Source organism: Pagrus pagrus (genome assembly GCF_965226575.1).
Source record: "Pagrus pagrus genome assembly, chromosome: 19".
In the NCBI taxonomy this organism is placed as follows: Eukaryota; Metazoa; Chordata; class Actinopteri; order Spariformes; family Sparidae; genus Pagrus; species Pagrus pagrus.
In genome coordinates, this window is record NC_140203.1 from 24,341,310 (window position 1) to 24,354,615 (window position 13,306).

The following is a 13,306-nucleotide window of genomic DNA, read 5'->3' on the forward strand; positions in this document are numbered from 1 at the left end:
AAAGAGTTTTCTTTATTTTCATGACTATGAAAATTGTAGATTCACACTGAAGGCATCAAAACTATGAATTAACACATGTGGAATTATATACTTAACAAAAAAGTGTGAAACAACTGAAAATATGTCTTATATTCTAGGTTCTTCAAAGTAGCCACCTTTTGCTTTGATTACTGCTTCGCACACTCTTGGCATTCTCTTGATGAGCTTCAAGAGGTAGTCACCTGAAATGGTCTTCCAACAGTCTTGAAGGAGTTCCCAGAGATGCATAGCACTTGTTGGCCCTTTTGCCGTCACTCTGTGGTCCAGCTCACCCCAAACCATCTCGATTGGGTTCAGGTCCGGTGACTGTGGAGGCCAGGTCATCTGGCGCAGCACCCCATCACTCTCCTTCTTGGTCAAATAGCCCTTACACAGCCTGGAGGTGTGTTTGGGGTCATTGTCCTGTTGAAAAATAAATGATGGTCCAACTAAACGCAAACCGGATGGAATAGCATGCCGCTGCAAGATGCTGTGGTAGCCATGCTGGTTCAGTATGCCTTCAATTTTGAATAAATCCCCAACAGTGTCACCAGCAAAGCACCCCCACACCATCACACCTCCTCCTCCATGCTTCACGGTGGGAACCAGGCATGTAGAGTCCATCCGTTCACCTTTTCTGCGTCGCACAAAGACAAGGTGGTTGGAACCAAAGATCTCAAATTTGGACTCATCAGACCAAAACACAGATTTCCACTGGTCTAATGTCCATTCCTTGTGTTCTTTAGCCCAAACAAGTCTCTTCTGCTTGTTGCCTGTCCTTAGCAGTGGTTTCCTAGCAGCTATTCTACCATGAAGGCCTGATTCACACAGTCTCCTCTTAACAGTTGTTCTAGAGATGTGTCTGCTGCTAGAACTCTGTGTGGCATTGGCCTGGTCTCTAATCTGAGCTGCTGTTAACCTGCGATTTCTGAGGCTGGTGACTCGGATGAACTTATCCTCCGCAGCAGAGGTGACTCTTGGTCTTCCTTTCCTGGGGCGGTCCTCATGTGAGCCAGTTTCTTTGTAGCGCTTGATGGTTTTTGCGACTGCACTTGGGGACACTTTCAAAGTTTTCCCAATTTTTCAGACTGACTGACCTTCATTTCTTAAAGTAATGATGGCCACTGGTTTTTCTTTACTTAGCTGCTTTTTTCTTGCCATAATACAAATTCTAACAGTCTATTAAGTAGGACTATCAGCTGTGTATCCACCTGACTTCTGCACAACACAACTGATGGTCCCAACCCCATTTATAAGGCAAGAAATCCCACTTATTAAACCTGACAGGGCACACCTGTGAAGTGAAAACCATTTCAGGTGACTACCTCTTGAAGCTCATCAAGAGAATGCAGAGTGTGTGCAAAGCAGTAATCAGAGCAAAAGGTGGCTACTTTGAAGAAACTAGAATATAAGGCGTATTTTCAGTTGTTTTACACTTTTTTGTTAAGTACATATTTCCACATGTGTTAATTCATAGTTTTGATGCCTTCAGTGTGAATCTACAATGTCAATAGTCATGAAAAGAAAGGAAACTCATTGAATGAGAAGGTGTGTCCAAACTTTTGGTCTGTACTGTATATAAAAAAAACATCCAGCAGAAAGGCTGCCACTAAATCTGAGCAGCTCCGTTTCCTGTCATGTGCCTCTGACAGACGGCCACAGCTGCCCCGGACCAAAATACCACAGGAGGGACCAACCCAAAGAAGGGGACTGCACCCACCACGGCACCCATTGACTACCTCTACCTTCACTGCCTCCCCTGCTCTCCCCAGCCCCTCTAATCTCCCCCCTGCCCCTTCCCACACTGGGGAGGTGGTACAACCCCTAGAGGGGGCGAATTTATTTTTGGCTGCAGCAGGGGTCGGGCTAAGGAGAGAGGGGGTGAGTGCTCCTGAGTGAGAATTTGATGAGAGGTGTCCACTCCCTGCCACTTGTTTAGTCCCTTATCCCTCGGCCCGTCCCACCCTCAGCCACTCTCTCCTTCGTCTCTGTCTCCTGTGTTTTGTTTGGCCAGCACAATGACTGTGGGGAACATGGAGAGTGCTGAGCTGTTTGATGCAGGGAAGAAAGGTCGCGGCCTGAGGGCCACCAGAGAGCTCAACACCGGGGAAGTGGTCTTCGCTGAGCCCAGTTTCGCTGCTGTGGTCTTCGACAGGTATGGGCCTCCTGGTTGTATTTTTTAGCTGCACGGGTGAGAGGACTGATCTTTTGTCACTCAGCATGTCTTTGCAGAGTTGGCTGACACACTGCAGGTGTGTTGTGGACAGTAGGTCAGGCTTCCTCAACCTTCTCTGGCTGTGACCTCATTTCTAGGTGCCCAATTTCTCATGACGGCAGCAATGAGAAAGCTGTCAGAGTGTTATGTGAACTTGAGCATGACGTACCTTTGGATTCAGTTTGCAGGAGTAAAGACGGCTCTACCAAAAGGATTATGACACCTTTCAAATTAATCTATTGTATTAATCAGTGTTAGAGTCCAGTGAGCTTACATGGGGTCTGAACCAGAGGGGTGGAAATCTCAGTGGTGGTGTGAACAGAGAAATAATATTTGTGTATCTCTACATGCAGTAAAATCATGTCTATTGAGTCTGTGAGTGCTTTAGGACATTGGTCATACACTTTATTTTTAGACATTGTTTATGATCTTCATGCTACAAATATTATGTTGTCACAACTGCTATAATGTAATTCCTATATCACCTTTCAACAGCACAAAAAAGCCAGTTTAGTGGCAGTTTGCTCTGGATATGGGGACAGTTGGCAGACCTGAGAGGTCTGGACACTTCATTATGTGGCAGCAGATTACAAATGTGTGTTTACCCCTAAACCATTCAGTGGTTTATAAACCAACAGTGGTCTGAGTGAGGACTAGCAGCGGCTCATTGTGTTTTTCTCATGTGTAACCTCTCACCTAGACTTCTGTCCTATGGGTCATTCCATGCCAACTCACCCAGAATCCAGACCTTTTCCAGTTCACGTCACGGATTTCTCAAAAAGATTCATGTTAAAACGTGTATTAAAGTCATGGCACCTTGCAAAATCCTATAGCTGTACTTTTTTAGCTATGAATTTTTGAAGTTTGGCCCTCTGAGCAAAATTTCATCATTTTGTGATTCTTTGTATGTGTATTGTCTAAACCTCACCAGTCACTTAGCTTTCACTGGACTGGATTGCAATTTGTCCCGAACATCCTAGAGATCCTAAAGAAACTTGGCAACTTGCATTAATTTAAATAACTGTTGAAGATGTTCAGAGTAATCAGATTAATAACAATATATAATGTTTTACCCGAAAGAAGAATTTCATACTTCATTCGCTGTAATATTACCTTTAGTGGTTTTACTGAGGCGGCATAGTGGCGCAGTGGTTAGCACTGTTGCCTGGGTTCCAGACCTGGCTGGGGCAGGGCCTTTCTGTGCAGAGTCTGCACGTTCTCCCCGTGTCTGTGTGGGTTCTCTTCGGGTACTCCGGCTTCCTCCCGTAATCCAAAGAAATGCAAAAAAGTTAGGTTAATCGGTTTCTCTAAATTGTCCATAAGTGTGAATGTGAGCGTGAATGTTGTTGTTTGTCTCTACATGTCAGCCCTGTGATGAACTGGTGACTTATCCAGGGTGTACCCCAATGGTGTACCCCGCCGTCGCCCAATGTCAGCTGGGATCTGCTCCAGCCCCCCCGTGACCCTGAAAAGGATAAGTGGTTTTAGATAATGGATATTTGTACTGTGTTGACTTCAAAGAACAGCGCTAGTGTTTTGCAGGGTCTCTTGAATTTTGATATAAGTTTTTACATGAAAGGAATGACCCCTACAGGTTTAAATGTCTTCAAAAGGCTATCTGTGACCCAGTAATCACGCAGTGTAATGTTGCTGCGTTTTCTGCAATTTTTAACTATTCACAGAAATACAGTATTCTGTATGTGTGGATATTAAAGCTGAGTGCTGCCTGGTTTGTCTATGTGCTTGAATGCCAGATTCAGATCTGGTAGCACAGTGTTTGAGCCTTATAAGAGCTAGTAGCTGCAGGATGTTGGCTCACTGAGGCTTTCCAACATAGCAGGCATGCACTGAGACGATCTGCCTAATGTAAGACGGGAGCTGTCCAAAACTACAGCCAGAACAGAGCTGAGTGTGTGTGTGTGTGTGTGTGCGTGCGTGTGTGTGTGTGTGTGTGTGTGTGTGTGTGTGTGTGTGTGTGAGACAGAGAGCGAGAGAAAGAGAGAGAAAAGCTGCACAGAGCTTCACTGCATTCAAACAAGCATCAAAAGCATTTTTGTGAACTGCTCAGTGTCCTGTTGGACAGGCAGATGGTCTCTGCTGAAGAAACCGTTTACACACACAGACACATGCTGCTGTCAGCTGTGTGTTCACACACACTGCGCTGAGCATCCAAACAGCTGAGAAACGAGGAGAGAAAAATGTAGTCATGTTTACAAATATGGATTTACTTTTCTTCACTGTTTAACAAAACATTCAGCTTTGCTGTGATAAAATGTACAATACATACAACATATACGCATGTGTATGGGTTTTATTTCTGCATTCTTTATCTTTAACAATATTTCATGACATGATTGATTGAATGAATGAGTGAAGAAGTTTATTATTGTGTCATCGAAGGAAGTGCAACTTCTACATTTTCAAACTAGAATGGCACTCAGTAGAGTGCATACCTCTGCCAAGGCCCAATAGTCCCCTTTTGTACTCACTCACAGATACCAGCCTCCTAAATACACCTGATGTTTTTCATCAAGAAATGAAATGAATTATTCCCTGAGAAATTAACGAAAATGTCAAAAGCAGGGCCTTATATCTCACAGTCCTTTTATCCAGACTCATCTATTCTGGGCTGAGACCTCATCTGTTTTTGTCTAATCCTGCTGACAAACCAACCAACCAACAGACAGACACAGGTAAAAACATGATCTCCTTGGTGGAGGAAACAATAAAATATATCTAAAAGAGAAACAACTTAAACAACTTCAACAATGAAACCTTCAGACCTTCATTATTTTGGATGAGATGCAAACATCACTGACAAAAATATTTTTATAATCTCTTATTTTCACACAGTTGAGGACTAAAGTTTTGTGTCTCTCAGGTCATTTTTAAGGCTGTAATCAGTGTTTTATTGCACTGCATTGCATTATAAGACCTTCCTGCTAAACCAAACCAGCCAAAGTAGCATCAATCTGTAGTAAATACTGTTTGGGTTTTGATTACTAATCACAAGCACACTGATGTTTTTCTGTCAAACTGTGAAATCCAAAAGGTTGGATGCACAGCAGAGGTGCGTGTTCTGGTCAGAGCAAGCTGAACTGACTGTAGGTCTTTTACCTCTTCATTCACTTTAGTTGCCTGTCTTTAAAATCTCGGCCTGCAGTTTTTAAGATGTCAATAAAACATGTTTGCGGTGCAGCAGTGATGTTCCCCTGTTTTGTGTGTGCTTCCCTCTCAGTTTGGCCACTCAGGTGTGCCACAGCTGTTTCCGGCACCAGGCCAATCTGCACCGCTGTGCCCAGTGTAAGTTTGCTCACTACTGTGACCGCACCTGCCAGACCGCATGCTGGGACGAACACAAGCAGGAGTGTGGAGCCATCAAGAAGCTCGGCAAGGCACCCGGCGAGAATGTTCGGTAAGGAACACCCTGCATTGACCTGAGAGGAAGCTGCAAGAGATCAATCAAAGGAAAGTGGTATGAAACTGTATCCAGACCTCACAACCAGCCGCTCTGTGGTGAACATATTAATGTGAGGTTCTGGATAAAAATGATGGTCTGTGATGATTTGATATGATCATTTTGAAGGTATTTATTAGGCATTTATCCTACTACTGTACTTCTGTTCATCATCATATCAGGCTTATTGTCTTGGAAGCTTGATGGGAATAAGACACAGTAGGAGTCTTAATTGAATCAATAAATCATCCAACAAGATCTATTATCAGAGGATGTACACAGATTTTGATTGACAACAAATGACTGTGTCTGTGTGGTAAGTGTAGGGTTCAGAGGTGACTAATGTTGTATCTGGTTTTAATTTGACAGTGATCTCTCTCTCTCCTGCCCAGTCTGGCTGCTCGAGTGCTGTGGCGTATACACAAGGACACGGGCATCGCGTCCGACAGTCAGCTGGTGTCAGTGGACCAGCTGGAGGACCACGTGGCCGACCTGCCTGAAGAAGACCTCAAGAAGCTTAAGAGCGACGTGCACAAGTTCCAGGGATACTGGTCGCATGGAAGAAAGCAACACCCAGTTGAATACATCTCACGCCTCTTTGGCATTGTAAGAAGGAATGTCTCATTATGCATTATCATTATATCTGTAAACTGCACATTAAGCCTGCAAACTAGAAGATGACAGACATCCTCAGAAATAAACCATGGTGCTTTAAATATCCTATACTCACGCCTTCTCTCCCTCACCCCTCTGCTTGTCTGTCTGCCTGTCTGTCTGTCTGTCTGTGCAGATCAAGTGTAATGGATTCACCCTGAGTGACCAGAGAGGCCTGCAGGCCGTTGGTGTGGGTCTATTCCCCAACCTGTGTCTGGTCAACCATAACTGTTGGCCCAACTGCACTGTCATCCTCAACCATGGCAAGTAGGTATCCGAAGCATTGGTGTAGTCGCGTATGTGCCAGGGTGTGTCTGTGCCACCCACAGAAGCAGCTGACACACCCACCCATAGCCTTACCAAATCGTTTTGTTCTAAACTTGGGCTCTTATCATAATATATGTTCATTTTAAATAAATTCAAAATTATTTTCATCAAAAAACTAAATTCACCATCATACACAGCCTGCCAACCAATAGGCATTGACCTGCATCCCCAGCGAGCATCATGGGAGACTGACGTTAGCAGTGTAGTAAACAATGCAATGCCTGCAACTAATGCTAGAAAACGCTAGTTTGTCAAAATGAGACAGAGCTTGCTGTTTAATTTCTTTAAAAAAACCTTGCATTGATGACCAGCTGGACACGCGGCTGACAACAGCTCAGGAGGATGTTTCTCCATTATCCTCCTTCAGCACAGCTGGCTGTGGCTGGAGAAACTGGATTATGGGATGCAGAAATGGCATAGATGTCTAAAAATCCATGTTTATCAATGTTAACTGCAGTTGGAAATAGCTGATGATCTCTGTTTATTTTACACTGACATCTGACATTCTTTGAACTGGCAGTTTTGTTAAATGCCCAAAGACCCAGAAACCACCAGTGCTGCTGTGCTGGAACAACGCTGCCTGGCTCAAGGTGTTGTGTCAGTTACTGAACATTACTGTATTTAGGAATATAGACTGTGAAAACATAACATGAAGTACAATCATAAAACTAAATTTTGACTGATTTTGTGGAACTTAACGCTTTATTTTAAAGTCTCTCTCCAGTCAAAAATACGTATTTAATCGTGTTTCTCCAGTTGAATGTTTGAGATTCTCTGTGTAGAATGACGTGTGTGCAGAGTTTGACACTAAAAGGCTATTCTCACATTCGTTGCTCAAGTGTGAATTTTCTCTGAACTCATTAAAATCTGATTTTGAGAGGTGGAGCTACAAACATGATTTTTGACATCACAAATAGTTTGGAAGTCAGTCCTGGTCCAGTGTTCAGCAAACAGTGATGTGAAGACTCGAAGCCTCCAGGTCACAAACACTGAGAATAGACTTCACAGTGAAGGAGGAGACATCTTGTGTCCGGCAGTTACACATGTGAAGTGAAAAACATATTATTGAGCTTTGATGAGGCACAAGGTACAGGTGCCATTTTAAGAATTAATATGGTAATTTAACTTTATTACTCCAAAACAGGGTCAGACACACTTTATAGAATCTTTAAGTCTGTCTTAATTCATGTGTGGAGGAAACTTTGGAACAGAAGGCCAATGTGACACATATATTAATGTTGAAATGAACTGACAATGATTGTTCCTTTCTTTTACAGCCAATCAGCTGTGAGTTCCGCTCTCCACTCTCAGAGGAGGTATGTATCACAGGTGTTCACCCCTCAGCCTCTGTCGTATGATGTCACTGTAAATTGGCTACACAGACACACACAGACCAATCCTAACCCTCACCTAAATATAACACAAAGTCATGGATTGAATAAACATGTATAATGATATAGTGTAATGAAATATGTTCCAGCTGAATAAAATGTCAGTGTGAGTTAGTGTATGAATTAAGAGCGTAATCTGACATTTTGGAAAGCACACTTTCTAACCCAGAGTGAGCTGAGAGGATTCATGCCACTCAGGTTTCTATGCTCAATATTAAGGAAGAGAAAGCAGAAGGTTAGCTTAGCTTAGCACAAAGCACCTCGAAAGTTCTGTAAGTGATGTGTTACATCTTTATTTGTTTAATCTGCAACAAAAACTAAAGTACCAAAAGGGAAATTGTTATTATGATCATTATTTTTTTAAAGTGTGGTTTTAGAGACACAAAACTACTGTTGACCGGGGGCAGTGACTTCCTGGAATCTTGTCATCACATGAAGGTTGCAACTGGACACTTGAGTTACTAGTCCATCACATAAGTTTTTGTACAAATTAAACAAGTTATAATGTGTCAATGAGAGGTGCTGGTTGGGGGATGTGGTTGTTTCTCCTGTTTGAAGTCTTTTTACCGAGCAAAGTCAGCCAGCTGCTGACTCCAGCTTCACACTTATCAAACAGAGGTTTATCAGCACTCTCATCTAACTCTGCAGGAAAGTCGAAAAAGCTCATTTTCACAATTTAATAATCCATATAAGTAAGTGAATATTTGGTAATCATACTTAGTATGTAAAAACATGGCAGTACAAGATATGTCTGCTGATATAATGTACAGTCATGGTCATTTCCATCCACTTGTAAAGAACATGTTTATCATGGCAGTCTTCAGTTCCAGTGATTTCTACAGCTCTCAGTTTTCTGTGATGAACGAGTGGAACACAAACTACTTTGTCACAAAAACATTCATGAAGTTTGGTTCAGTAATTAATTCATTATAGGTCTTCTGAAAATGAGACCAAGTCTGCTGGATCAATAATATACATACAGTAACTTGAACGATCAGTTTTGGTGATTATAGAAAGTTGTGTGAATCAAATGTTCTTTGTAGCATCTTAACTTCTTCTGAGTGATTCTGATTGATAACAGCTGCTGACTTTTCTGGGCCCATTGAACGCAGCATTGATCTGAAAGAGCTCATTACTGATTTGCACAAGTCAGGAAAATCACTCGGAGCCATTTTAAGGCAGTTAGAGGTTGCATAATCAACTGTACAAATAACTGTCTGTAAGTGTAAAGTGCACTGCCACGATCAGGAAGAAAACACAATCTGTCACCTGCTGCTGAGAGAAAACTGGTCAGGATGGTCGAGAGTCAACCAAAAACCACCAAAAAGCAAGTCTGCAATGAATTAGAAGCTGCTGGAAGACAGGTGTCAGAGTCAGCAGTCCAGTGTGTTTTACATCAACATGAGCTGAGAGGCTGCCGTGTTAGAAAGAAGCCCTTGATCCAGACGCAGCACCTTAAAGCTACACTGAAGTTTGCTGCTGATCACATGGACAAAGGAAAACCTTCTGGAGGAAATCTCTGTGGTCACATGGAACAAAAATAATAAATATAAATATAATTAATTAATTATTGAACCAAACTTCATGAATGTTTTTGTGACAAAGTAGTTTGTTTTCCACTCATTCATCACATCAGTGAGCCACACTGTTACACTGGTGGACATGTTCTTTCATTACTATGAACACACACACTGTAGTTTATGTTAAATTAATGACATCCCAGCAGCCGAAAAACGTTTTCAGCAACTTAGAAAAACAGGCTCATTTTAAATATGGTGACAGAGACTTTTTACCTTATTCAGTGGGATCTGACAAGGTTTTCTGCACAGCAGTAGACTGTGTAATAGAAGTGAACGTAACCACCGTGATGTCACTGGAAGGGGTTCCATCTGGGGAGGGATGGTTCTTCTGGGGGACTCACATTTGGAAACGATGGAGAGACCTGGAAGTGGGGGACTGGGAGGAATGGCCCGCTTGATCTGAACCTGAGCAGTGCTTTGTGACTGGGCCTCTGTGCTAGTCACCGTGTTGGAGCATAAAGCGGCCTACTTGGTGTATTTGGTAGACTTCAATACAATCTGACTTCTTGCAACCAGTAGAGTCGCCCCCTGCTCCCCTGTAGAAAGAATGCAGGTTTAAGGCACTTCTATATTGGCTTCACTTTCCAGACCCAGAAGAAACCTCCACTTATTTCCCTGTTTTATGTGACAGGATCTTCTTTTCAAATAATAGGAGAGCATCTAAACCTTTTTTTTTCAAAATCATCACAGGGATCACGTACTTGGTTTCAACTGACTTTAATGGTACAAGCTGACATGCACAGACACAGTATTGGGATTTGCTGCATCCAGATAGTGAAGAGGGGTGGCATAAAACATGTATTATCAGGTCCCAAAAACCCGACCTGATCCTGTCCTCCTCTGTCTCAGGATCGAGCTGCGAGCTATGGGGATAATCCCGGAGGGCGCAGAGCTGACTGTCAGCTACGTGGACTTCCTCAACGTGTCTGCTGACCGCCAGAAGACACTGAAGGAGCGTTTCCACTTTGAGTGCACCTGCGAACACTGTAGCCAGCACATTAAGGATGACCTGATGATGGCTACTGCAGAGAGCAAAGTGAGTGAGGGGACACAGGGAAGTTTCTACTGATTTAAGATGGGTTTATAACAGCCACACAAAATAAAGAATCTCTTTCATTTCTCTGATTCATTATAATAATACAGCATATCCCTGTTAGCTGTTCTGTCATTGTGTCTCCCTCACAGCCATCTGCTGACAAGGTAAAAGAGGTGACAGCCTTCAGTAAAGAGCGTCTGGAGAAGATTGAAAAGTCCCGGGTTGAGAAGGAATATCCAGAGGTACACAACACTGCTCTCTGCTTTTTTCCCCTTCCTTCTCTCTTATTATCTTTCACTGTCTATGCTTCACCTCCATGTGTCCATTGAGTCTTTCCCCCACATTTTATCAATCATTCTACAGGTGGTGAAGTTATGTCGTGAGTGTCTGGAGAAGCAGGAGAACGTCTTGGCTGACACTCACCTGTATAAGCTTCGTGTGCTCAGCATTGCCGGTGAGGTGCTTTCATACCTGCATCACTTCTCTGAGGCTGCAGAACACGCCCGCAGGATGGTGGAGGGATACATGTGAGTGTCGACAGAGTGAACACTGTGAAATGGACCAACAATTCCAGACCCTGATCAGTAGTCTTCAAGGGGAGTTTATGTTAACAGACCAGACTTTTTCCAAAATGCCGTCATTAGCGGAAATTTCTTTTCCATTACTGTGACAACCCTGGTATTATCACAAAACCATTTACCATTTATCTGTTGGAGATAGAAAAACATGGACGCTCGTAATTCATTCACAACTTCACACAATCAATCAAATCATCAAATAAAAAGGAACACTTTGTCATTACCTGGCCAACAGTGATGCTTTATAGGCCACTTTCCTCTGTGACTCTCACCTCCCTCTGAACAGGAAGTTGTACCACCACAACAACGCCCAGCTGGGCATGGCCATAATGCGGGCAGGTGTCACCCACTGGCATGCAGGGCAGATAGAGGCTGGGCATGCCTTGATCTGCCAGGCCTACCGCATCCTCATGGTCACCCATGGACCCAACCACGCCATCACCAAAGACCTGGAGGTATGTTAAATACGAGTTTACTTCGATGTTTGCTGAAAAGAAAAAATGGAATATGGTCTAACTTACCACTGTAAGCACAATACTCTCTTTTTTATAATCTCAGTCCATGCGCAGGCAGACTGAGATGGAGCTGAAGATGTTTAAGCAGAATAAGGATGAGTACCACGCCATGAGGGAGGCTGCTCTGAAGAAATAAAAAGATCACAGGCCTCTTCACTGCATCAATCACCTTCACCACTGAAGACGATGACGATGAAGCTGATGCTCTGACATGTCTAACTGCACTGACATGTACATAAACATAGCACAGAAAGTGAGGAAATGTGTGTTTGGTAGATTATTGTTTTGTTGTAACAATGCTTCTTGGCAATGAATCGTATACTTTAAGTCTGATTATTTCCCTTTTCAATGGTGCCACATTAGTAAGGAACATGCATTTGTGGGATGAGCAGCAGAGCTGAGTATGTGGGTTGCACCCATGAAAAATTAGCCAGATCTTCTCTGCCAAACAGCTTACTCTGCTATTGACTCTTGTTTGGTGTTGTTTAGTGGATTGGATGATTGACATCTGAAGAACCAGACCAGGCTGGTGACCAGTACCAGGAGGAGGTGCCGGGCTGTTGTGGCTGTGTATGGTTCTTCCACACGCTGCTGAGGCTCCTGTTTGTTAAATTAATAAATTGTTAAAATGCCAATATGCCTTGTTTCTTCAGACATCAATCATCCAATCCACCAAACAACACCAAACAAAGGCAATAGCGGAATAAGCTGTTTGGCGGAGAAAATTTGGCAAATTTTTCACAAGCGTAACCCACATACTCAGCTCTGCTGCTCGACCAAAAAAATGCATGTTCCTTACAAATGTGGCACCATTTAAAAGGGAAATAAACAGGCCTTCCAATGGTATAGGATTTATTGCCAAGCAGCATTGTTGCAACAAAGAAATAATCGACCAAACACAAATTTCCTTACTTTTTGTGCTGTTATAATGTATTTCCTCTAAAGCACTGCACCCAGTCCCTGTGCTGAGTCTCTGAATATCCAGTATGTCTCACGATACACTGTTGCATGTATCTGTATGTACAGTATCTATAATAAAAGTGGAGATATAACATGTATTGTTATCACTTACTTATACACAAATAATAAGCACTCCTGACAACCAGGGCTTGAGCTAGGAGTTTAAAAATACTGAGTTGATGAGTCCATTCACCCCTCTCCTCCATCCAATTATTATTATTCTGTTATTTATTAAGTAAAATAATCAGTGTTATTGTCTGTGAATTGTATTTCTGTGCATAAAAATGTACAATAGGTTCAGTTCAAAGCTTTCTCCACACTGCCAGGATTACAAGTTTGAAGAAGAAACATTTCCTGTGTTTTTATATCTTTTTTACATGCTGAGTCTGAAAAGACAGACACATGTGAAACTAAAATCACACCGTATTCTGTGAAGAGTTGTGGCCGCAGCAGACCAAACAGGGAATTATATCACCTACAGCAGCTGATAGAAGCTTGAAGCTGCAACCATAATTTTCATATTAACTATGGCAAGAACAATGTGTAAAGTTAAAAGCATTGTTCATAGTGATGAA

The 13,306-nt window shown here is 42.7% G+C and overlaps 1 protein-coding gene across 1 annotated transcript; it reads left to right on the plus strand.

The window, feature by feature from the left end:
• The first annotated feature begins 1,895 nt into the window (after window positions 1–1,895).
• smyd1a (SET and MYND domain containing 1a) lies at window positions 1,896–12,827 on the plus strand. Its single transcript, XM_084384127.1, has 10 exons — window positions 1,896–2,173; window positions 5,472–5,648; window positions 6,083–6,296; window positions 6,481–6,611; window positions 7,949–7,987; window positions 10,492–10,678; window positions 10,828–10,920; window positions 11,042–11,205; window positions 11,543–11,711; window positions 11,815–12,827. Exons 1-10 carry the CDS (start codon window positions 2,037–2,039, stop codon window positions 11,905–11,907), a joined length of 1,404 nt encoding a protein of 467 aa, XP_084240253.1. The 5' UTR covers window positions 1,896–2,036; the 3' UTR covers window positions 11,908–12,827.
• Window positions 12,828–13,306: the final 479 nt, after the last annotated feature.

Bases quoted from the DNA above. Each gene is read 5' to 3' on its own strand.
- smyd1a (XM_084384127.1), top strand. From the start codon at position 2,037: ATGACTGTGGGGAACATGGAGAGTGCTGAGCTGTTTGATGCAGGGAAG. The intron at 10,679-10,827 runs GTGAGTGAGGGG...TCTCCCTCACAG, and splicing joins TGGCTACTGCAGAGAGCAAA to CCATCTGCTGACAAGGTAAA. The intron at 11,712-11,814 runs GTATGTTAAATA...TTATAATCTCAG, and splicing joins CCATCACCAAAGACCTGGAG to TCCATGCGCAGGCAGACTGA.